The following is a 9,285-nucleotide window of genomic DNA, read 5'->3' on the forward strand; positions in this document are numbered from 1 at the left end:
GACGTGGAAACTGAGGCACCGAGAGGGGAAGTAACTTGCTCATTTGCTTGTGATCACACAAGTCAGGACGTGGCATAGAGCTTGGATCCGAACTTGGATTTGGGTTTATAAAAGTCTGGAGGGACTTCTCTGGCGGTCCAGTGGTTAAGACTCCGCGTTTCCACTGCAGCAGGCTTTGATCCCTGGTCAGGGAACTAAGATCCCATATGCTGCGCTGCTGCACGGCCAATAAAAACCAGTCTGGAACTCAACACTCTTAAATAATACCCAAATGCGCTGTCCATTGCAGGAGCCAGTAGTCACACGTGGCTATTTAATTAAAATGAAACAAAATTAAAAATCTCATCCCTCAGTTACCCTTGCCACATCTCAAGTACTCAATGGCCCCATGAGGCCACTGGCTGCTCTACCGGACAGTGGAGATACACGACACAGGGTACACATCGTGGAAAACTCCAATGCAGAGTGCTGCTACAGTCTGTTTTAGTTAGGAGCCAACATTTTTAAACTGGGAGATTTAATATAACCACCCCTTTCCTGGCTTCTACTGAAAAAGCAGATCAAGCAACTCTAGGCCCACCTTCCCACAGGGCCATGGCTGGCAGAGCTGAGCAGCAGCTGCCCTCGTGAGATGGGGCGGGGCAGCCTTTGGTCCACCGAAGCCCCATGCGCCCACACTTCACACATTTACACAGCAGCCTGGCGGCTACCTGTATTTCAACCCACAGTGCCATCCTCTCTTTTCCATAGGGAATCTGGGGCCAAAGAGGGAGATGCACTTTCACAGACCACGTGGCACATGGGAAGACACGGCCAGGGCAGGGCCCTACACAGGTTTTCGGATTCCCAGGCCAGAGTTAAAAACCAACCATCACCCACCAGAGTGCCCTTGCTGCTTGGCAGCTGATCAGCCACTGTGGGACGACCCCCCGAAGAGTCCCACACTGCACCCTGATGCCCCCATCTGGAGACTCTCCGGACACAGCAGTGTGGCGTCTGGGATGAACTTTATTGGACATGTGGTTGGCCAAGCCGTGGTCTGGGAGCACTGGGCCTGGGGCCCAGAACCCAGGCACTGAGTTTGAGGAGGCCCAGAGGTCAGGGCTGTTTGGAGCGAGGCCACAAGCGGCTGGTAAGGGAGCCAAAGAAGAGGTTCTGCTTGCTGGATTTGGAGAGCTCAGCCAGGCGCTGCTGCTCCTCCTGGAGTTGAGGGCAGACAGAGTGGGAGAGTTAGCCCAGGGGCCACCTTCCTTAAACCTTTGCCCAGCCCAGACACAGGATGCACCCAGAACCTAAGGACCCACTTCAGACACTGGCAAAAGCCAGCTTTGAGCCACAGAAGCCCAGACTCAAATCCCAGGGGGCCTGTCCCTTGAACCCTGGGAACCTAACCCAGGCCCTACACTGGACTACAACATGCTACTCCCTAAGCCCCCAGTGCCCAGTCTTGAGCCCTAAGACCCCTGTCTGGATGCTGAGGGACCCCAGGCCCAAATCTCCAGGGATTCCTCCTTTGGGTACTCAGGAGCTCTAGCCAGGAACACAACCCCAAACTCGATCAACCTCAGCCTAGACTCCTCGGAATCTCTTTCTCAGACTCAATTCATATTGTTATCCCCACTTACAAATTAGAGGATCACAGGTCATCAGAACTCCTTGCCCAAACCCTTGGGCCAAGTGTCCAAGTATCCCTCTTCCCAGACCTGATCCAAACCCTCACCCCACAAAATACCAGGACCCCCAGACCATCAAGGCCTCTGGACCTATCTCAAGTGCTTGGCGTTTCCTGCCTCCTGTGCTCAGCGCAGGCTGCAGAATCAATTCGCCCCTCATTAAAGGCCCCCTGGGACGGGTGGTGTGAAAGAGAAGACAGTTGCTCAAGGTCACACAGCGGGAGTGGAGACAAGCTGCTCCAGGGCCCCGCCTTCAAGAGCCTGGGGAACTGACGGTGACAACCCCCACCCACGCTGGGAAGCTGAGGACTCACCTGCTCCAGCCGGCTTTGCCGCTGCTTGAAAGCCTCCAGTGGGTCTTCCTCCAGGGCGTAGTGCTCCAGCACAGTTCGGACATCCTCCACACCATTCAGAGCAATGGCTGTGGGGATAGCAGGTGGGGGTCAGCCAGCTGACGGTCAGAGGGAGGCAGGGCCCGCAAGGGTAAAGGTCAGACCGGGGTGGGGTCAGAGCTACATGGAACATTTCTCAGCATTCTAAAAGAGATTCCCCTGAATATTCCCAGGCATCCCCTAAACATTCCAGAGAAGCATCCCAAACATTCTAAGAAGCTTCTAAAAACTGCAAGATGCTCATGGATCTCCCGCATCGCAAGTCCCTGGTTTCATATAAAAAACAAGCCAGAATCAAGCATCTTATCATTCCTCTTGAATGTCAAGGGCTCCAGGGTCAGAGGCCAGGAGGTCAGGGGTCAGCCTCACTCTTCAGGAAGGCAGATAGGTCCAATAAGACCCGGTCATCGGAGTTGCCATTCCAGGGCCGCAGGGCGACACCGTTGTAGGGCTGTAGGCGGAAGGCTTCCTTCTTGCAGTCCACGACTACTACTCGGGCTGGGTCCCGATTCAGACACGAAATGTCCTGGAAGTGGGTGACAGGTCAGGTCAAGGCCCGTGCTCCTTCCCTTCCCACCAGGAACCCACAGAGGGAGAGAAAGGTGGACAGACTACACATGCACTTGGTATCACACACTGGGATCATCATGACACGGCCTCCCGAAGACCAGGCTGGGATGAAGACATCAAACCTAGCAGGGAGCAGAGGAGCTAGTCACACAGATTCCTAGACCCAGGGCCTGGTGCTCAGGCAGGCTGATTTGGAGGTTCCCTGGGGAGGGAGGTGGGCACTTGTATATTTAACCACTGCCCCAGGTGATTGTGACAAGCTGCACGTTTGCAAACTTCTCACAGATAGAGGTGCTGACTGATCCACAGCAACACACAGGGAGTCACACAAAGACAGGTACCCAGACAGACCCTTCAAGACCCTCAATCACAGCCCATGTCCTTCTGAACCTTGAAAAACTACACAGACCCCCAGACCCACCAACAGACACCAAGACCCATGGATACCTGGACAAAGACCCACAAAGAGGCCCATTCACAGCCCCCCAGACTCCTGGACCCCTGGATATATCACTGGTCACAGCAACAGACCCCAAGTCAAATTCCAACACAGTCTCATTTAAACTATTATAATTACATAGTCCCAGAGACACTCAGCTCCAGATACAGGGACAAAAATCCACTTCCAAATGTCATGTCCCTACCCCGTACTCCCAACTGTTTTCTCTGGAGAGACCCCATTTTCCCCTGCTCCCACTGCCAGATTCTGGGACAGAGAAAAGGGCGTAGAGGCCCAGCCCAGGCTGGCGGCAGGCTAGTGTCCTGCCAGAATCAGACCTGGGGCAGAACCAGAAGCAGCCGGTTGCTTCTCAACCAGAAACAGGTTGAGGCTGGGGTCAGAGCTAGGTCCTCTTTCCTTTGGGAAGTGCCAGCCCTCCCCCAAATCCCAGAGCCCCACCATGGCCCCCACATGGCACCTTAACGTGGTGCCCATCCATGTATCTCGTGGCGTCCCGGAACAGGCGGTAGGAGATGAAGCCGTGGGGGTCCACGCTGTCGATGAGTGGAAAGGCAGTCTGGGGGGTGGGGTCGGGGGGAGAACAAGGTCAGGCTGCGCCTTGGCCCTGCAGCTCTCCCTCACCTCCTGCCACATCGACCATCCCGCCCCTGCCCCGGGGGCCTCACCATGCCAGTCTCTGATGTAAAGATGACGATTTCATACAAAGGGGCGAGCTGTTGGAATAAGGTCTCGATGCCTGGACGCTTCTTAAACCTCCAGCCAGTGGCCAGCTGGAAAGGCAGTGAGAACAGTGAAACACTGAGACCCGGAGGTCCCTGTAGCCCCAAGAGGACAAAGACCCAGTCTCGGGGGATTCCCGGAACCAGAATGCTCTCTCCATCTCTGTGGCTCTTGGACAGGTTCAGGAGTACATGGCTGTGACTGAGGGTCTAGGAGTCTGGAGGATGCGACTCCCCTATGGCACTTACTGTGTGCCAAGGCACACTTACAACCACCTCCGGGCTGCGGAGTAGCACCGTTGAGGGAAGCAAGGCAATGAGGGGTGATACCTCTTCCCCTGGATCACAGAGTGGAAATGGGGCCTCCAGAGTCTATGCTCTTAACCACATCATCACAAGCCGGCCACCCAGCCCTATCTGGTGTCCCTAACCCGCTGCCTTCCCCAGGACACACCGACCACTCAGGGTGCAAGAGGACGCCAGTGAGCTCCAAGACCAGTGTGTATGGTGGTTGGTAGTACGGCTCCCGCAGAGGGTCTGGGAGAAGGCAGGGGCTGGTGGGCTCGATGATCATCTGTGAAAGAGAGATGTAATGGGGGCACTCAGACAAGGAGGCAGGAGGCTGGGGGTGAAGGGATAGGGACTGGGCCCAGGGCTCCTGCTCACCTGTCTATAATCTTTGAAATATTTGTATGTCCGGCGCAACTGCTGTACCAGAATTGGATCTAGGAGAACACCAGGGCACAAAGGGATTCCAAGATAAGCCACTGCTCAACCTCCTGGACAAACCAGGGGTTTATTTATCTACCAGATACAAACAGGTCTACATACCCACCTGGTTTGAAACAGCTCACTTCCGAGTAGTGATAAGATAAAAAGCAATGACATATCTAACTGCCAGGTAGGAACAAACGTTTTTATTCACCTGTCAAGTTTTAATCTGAATACTTATATCCACACACCACCCCAGGTATAAAACAGAATGCTTATACATCTGCCCACTTAAATCCCACATACATATAAATAAATCTGCTGACATTATGCCAGTATATTTAGTCCATTTTGAACCTCTAGGTTTCCAGATGTGCCCACTTTAATCAAGTATGTGAAATCTAGTTAAGCCACGATAAACATACACACGTCTGTACACTTTAAACTAGTGGTTCTCAACTAGAAGCAGTTTTGTTCCTCGCTTCCCAGAAAATTCTGCGATGTCTGGAGACATTTTTGACCGTCACAGTACTGGCATCTAGTGGACAGAGGCCCAGGATGCTGCTAAACATCCTACAATGCATAGGACACTCCCCTACAACAAAGAATTATATGATCTATAGTATCAGATTGGCTGAGGTTGACAAATCTTGGATAAATGAATACACCAAATCCAGTTTAAAACAGAAATCTTACATGACTACCTTCTTCAATACAATACTTTTAGTGCAGTTAAACTGTCTGTGGGCCTGCCTTTTTGAAACCAAAATATCGAAACACCACTTAAGCTAATAAACACACACACTTTAAAACTACAAGTTTACCTGCCCAACTTAAATCAGTATACTGCCTTGTTTAAACCAGTATGATTCTACATCTGCCCAGTTAAAACAGCATACTTACCTACCTGCCTAGTTTAAAACAATCAATGTACTAACATACCAGTTTGCAAACATCCCTACCACAAGTGGCTTTCTGGACCTACCAATTTTATATTTCTCTTGGGAGGGACCAGGTGTGATAGAATTAACAACTACTCTCTACTATCCAACTTGTCAGAAGCTCCCTAAGAGCTGGTTAATCATAAGGGGGAGGAAGGAAGGAGGCACTGTTTCGGAAATGAGGAGTTGGATGGGGTAGGGACCTGGTGGGAAAAAAAGAAGCTGTCATAAAGAAGGGGGTGAGGGGCTGCAGATGCTCAGATCTAAGGCACAGGAAGTCATGTGTCTGGCGATAGAAAGCCCAGTTCTCCCCAAGCACTCCCACCCACCTAGGATTCCCCTCCCCCATCTATCTGTCCCTGACCATCTGCTCTTGGGCTGAGGGGCCAGGGCAGGGGACTGGAGTTTTGTATGCCCCTCCCCCCAAGCCATCCAGCTGCTGACTCCCCTACCTCCCAATGGAGGGGTGGGGAAGCACCAAATGGGGAGGGCACAGTAGAGAGGGTCAGGGGACCCCAGAATCTGTGCTTGTTTACTCACCGTTGTCGAATTCATCGGGAATCTGGGAGGTAGAGAGAAAAATGGAGGGTTTGGGATGGCAGAGGCAGAACCCCATCACACCCAGAAAAGGAATCTCCAGGGCCCTGGGAAGAGTAGGCAAAGGTCCCTGGGAGGGAGAGGTTCACCCCAGATCAGAAATGAGCCTGAACAGGCCAAATGGGAGGAGACCCACAGGATGGGACCCCCGGTAAGGCTCTAGGTCTCTCTCCAGCTCACCTTGGCACCATTTTCATCCACAGAGTTGTTTCCTGTAAGGCAGACAGTGGTGAATGAGAGGACTGAGGATCCAGTCTCCTGGGTTTTACGGAAGGAAAAGGGCAGGGGGCCTACCCTCCTGGGTCTGAGGGAAGCGGGCTAGAGCATCATGGCCTTCTGAGAGAGAGGAGGGGGCTGGTAGCCAGGATACCTGGGCCTCTGAGACAAGAAGGGCTGGGGCAGAGTCTCCTGGGTCTCTGAGGAATGAAGGGACTAGGGGGAAGGTTGGAGTTTTGGGTGCTGAGGGAAGAGGTAGCTTAGGGGGGTGGGCCCAGCCTATCCTTCCTTCTCTTCCAATTGACTCCCCATAGCTTAGTGCAGGAACCAACTAGAAAGAGTACAACGTTGAGTAGAGAGGCAGTAGGGAGACTTCCCTCATTTCCAAATTCTAGTTGGCTGCCCTATTGAGGGAGGAGCCAGGGAATGAAGACGGGTGAAGCCCTTAGGGGAAAGAGGGGGAAGTTCCCAAGCAGAATAGCGGGCCAACAGAACAAAACTGGTGGGCAAGGATATGTTCCTCACCAAAAATATAGATGACGCTCACGGTCCCACCAGCACCGAGCAGCCCAGCAAGCCAGAGTGCGACTTTTTTGGCATAGCTGGGACCCTCCGAGTTCCTCTGCTGCTGTGTCCCCTGGGTCTGGGCCTTAGTGCCTGCTCGGCTCCCAATCTCTGTAGCCTGCAACTGAAAGAGGGCAGGTTGGCCAAGAGAGGAGAGAAAGAAGGTCAGGGTGGTTTGGGCACCCTGGTCTGAGAAGAATCGAGGTTGGGAGCCAGGAAGCAACCACCCACATGGCCTCCAGGTGTTGTGTGCCTGAAGGGGCAGGCAGGAGACTGGGTCTCTCAGAAGGGTCAAGAACTAAACTGTCTGGCGCCAGGATCCCAGGGGTTCAAGAGTTGACAAGCTCTGGTGCCCGGGATCCCAAAAGCAAAAGATTGGAGGGCCTGGAGCCGGAAAAAGCTGGGCAGGGAGATAAGATGAGGGAGCCTAGCTGAACACTGGGATTCCTGGAGCAAGACAATGAAGGACACTCAAGGGGATAGGACGGAGAGTTAAGTCCTCCGGACGCCTGGGGCTCACAGTAGCGGGGTATGGAGGGGGAGAGAATGGGAGCGGGGCCGGAGGGGCAATCGCTTGCTGGGGCTTAGGGCACGGAAGTAATGGACCCGGAGGTCAGAATGACTGGGTCTCTGTCAAGATGGAGGCAGGTCAAATCAGAAGCCCGAACATCTACCTCACCGCCACCACCACCACCACCGCGAGGGAAATACCCGCAAGGCCAGGCTGCGACTCCAGCGTCCCCGGATCCTCCCCTTCAAGTATTACCTGAACAGTCACTGAGATGGGGGAACAGATGACTCCCCCTCCCCCGGCGCCCACGTGCGGTCGAGGAAGTGGGGTCCAGAGGACGCACTTGAGCCCCCAAGCATCTAGCCCGGGACGCAAGCGCTGCCTACCCCGGGAAGCGGGGAAGAGACCCAAAATGCTGGCGGTGTTCATTCAGCACCCTGAGGTGCTGCGTCCCAGAACCTCCGGGCGGCGGCGGTCCGCCTGGAACTCCAGGAAGGAGCCCCAGCACCCGGAGGTCACCCCCACCCCCACCCCCACCCCGCTCACCTGGTCCGGGGCCCGAGGGGGCGGCGTCGCGAGCCTCGCGCACAGCCCCCGCGCGCCTTGCCGGAGCCCGCTCCGCAACCGCAGGAACGGCCCCGCTGAGGCCGCCATCTTGCGCTGACGCCACGCTACCCCGCCCCCTCACTCTCTCCCCGCCCCGGGCCGGGGCCGCGGCCAATGGGTGGTGCAGGAGAGGGGCGGGTGGACGGGAGCCCGAGAGAGACAAAGGGCTGCGGGCGCACTGCCGCGGGCACTCCAACTAGGACTGGGAGACAGACGACACCACGCCCCCCTCGCGCCGGACTGCGTTCCACCGCCCACGCCCCAGGTCGGCGCCGGACACCCATTGCTCCGAGGTGAAGCGGAAGCCCTAACGGAGGGAACCTGTGGCTGCGTGATTTGTCCTAAAACCTGAAAGCCACCTTCACACACCTTCTTACTCACGTGCAGCCCAGAGGCCTCATCCGTCTTCCTTCCCATTCTCCAAACCCTTTCTTGCCCCTCCTCCCGTGAGCTTCTTAAAATGGGTCTGGAAAACCAGCCAGTTTCATGGAGGTTCAGCCAAAAGAACAGCTGCCCGTATCTGGCGGACTCGGGGTATTAAGAGGAAATCCATGAATTAGAGGCTACAGGAACCACGATGAATCTTCCTCAAATTATTTTGAGAGGAAAACAAGTCTGATACTGTTTATGTAAACTTTAAAAACATGTAAATCACCACACAACATTTAGGGACATTTACTAATGTAGTAAATGTACAAAGTCAGGAAAAGACAGGATTCAGGGTGCGGTTACCTCTGGAGGGGGATGGACTGGGTGTGCTGCTCGAGTGGGTCCTTACTATCCGGTACACATATGGTTCCTATGCTGGGTGGTGGGGACATGGGTGCTCCTGACATACCTTTTTAAACATCTGAACTATTTCATAATACAGTTTATATTACATTTGTAAAGACACATGTGAATATCAAATGAGGAAAGTGAAGGAAGCTCAAGTACTAAGCCCACTCTCCACACTGCTCCCCATCCCCACGCCCTTACACAAGCTACAGCAGTTCTGGTGTCACTGCTGTGTGGGCTCAAGAGAAAAAACTATCAAATGCTGTAACCTGCGCCAAAGGAGCAATTTAGGCTTCCTGAGGGACACTCACTTATTTTCACTTGACTCGAGCATGAGTAAGATGTAACTCTGTCAATCACATGGCAGGCTCTGTTCTAATAATCTCTTTCCAATGTCTTAAACATTCAACAGCCCTCTGGGGTAGGGAGTATCATTTTCTAGATGGGGAAACAGGCTTTTGTAGGACTGTTATTTGCCTAAGACCACACAGCGTGGAAGTAAGTGGGGTCTGCAAATGACCCCACTTACAAACCAGAACACACACACA

At 53.9% G+C, this 9,285-nt stretch overlaps 1 protein-coding gene across 2 annotated transcripts; it reads right to left on the reverse strand.

The window, feature by feature from the left end:
- Positions 1–978: 978 nt before the first annotated feature.
- Positions 979–8,041, reverse strand: TIMM50 (translocase of inner mitochondrial membrane 50). Of its 2 annotated transcripts, none has more exons than XM_089902851.1 (11): positions 7,610–7,861; positions 6,805–6,967; positions 6,244–6,275; positions 6,007–6,028; positions 4,481–4,539; positions 4,269–4,388; positions 3,761–3,865; positions 3,553–3,651; positions 2,435–2,591; positions 1,988–2,094; positions 979–1,200 (listed from the first exon to the last, which is right to left on the reverse strand). In XM_089902851.1, the coding sequence occupies exons 1-11, from the start codon at positions 7,781–7,783 to the stop codon at positions 1,099–1,101; spliced, it is 1,140 nt and encodes a 379-aa protein (XP_089758977.1). In that variant the 5' UTR covers positions 7,784–7,861; the 3' UTR covers positions 979–1,098. The 2 variants fall into 2 exon arrangements, with proteins under 2 accessions (XP_089758977.1, XP_022441380.1); XM_022585672.2 differs by lacking the exon at positions 7,610–7,861 and adding an exon at positions 7,901–8,041 and having other exon boundaries at positions 980–1,200.
- Positions 8,042–9,285: the final 1,244 nt, after the last annotated feature.

Source organism: Delphinapterus leucas, chromosome 20 (assembly GCF_059928025.1).
Source record: "Delphinapterus leucas isolate spDelLeu-1000000601 "Yukka" chromosome 20, BTC_Dleu_Yukka2, whole genome shotgun sequence".
Classification (NCBI taxonomy): domain Eukaryota; kingdom Metazoa; phylum Chordata; class Mammalia; order Artiodactyla; family Monodontidae; genus Delphinapterus; species Delphinapterus leucas.

Coding starts and splice junctions, on each gene's coding strand:
- TIMM50 (XM_089902851.1), bottom strand. CDS start 7,783: ATGAACACCGCCAGCATTTTGGGTCTCTTCCCCGCTTCCCGGGGTAGG. Junction 4,540..6,006: donor TCCCGATGAATTCGACAACG/GTGAGTAAACAA, acceptor GTGTTCTCCTAG/ATCCAATTCTGGTACAGCAG. Junction 4,389..4,480: donor ATTTCAAAGATTATAGACAG/GTGAGCAGGAGC, acceptor TCTCTTTCACAG/ATGATCATCGAGCCCACCAG.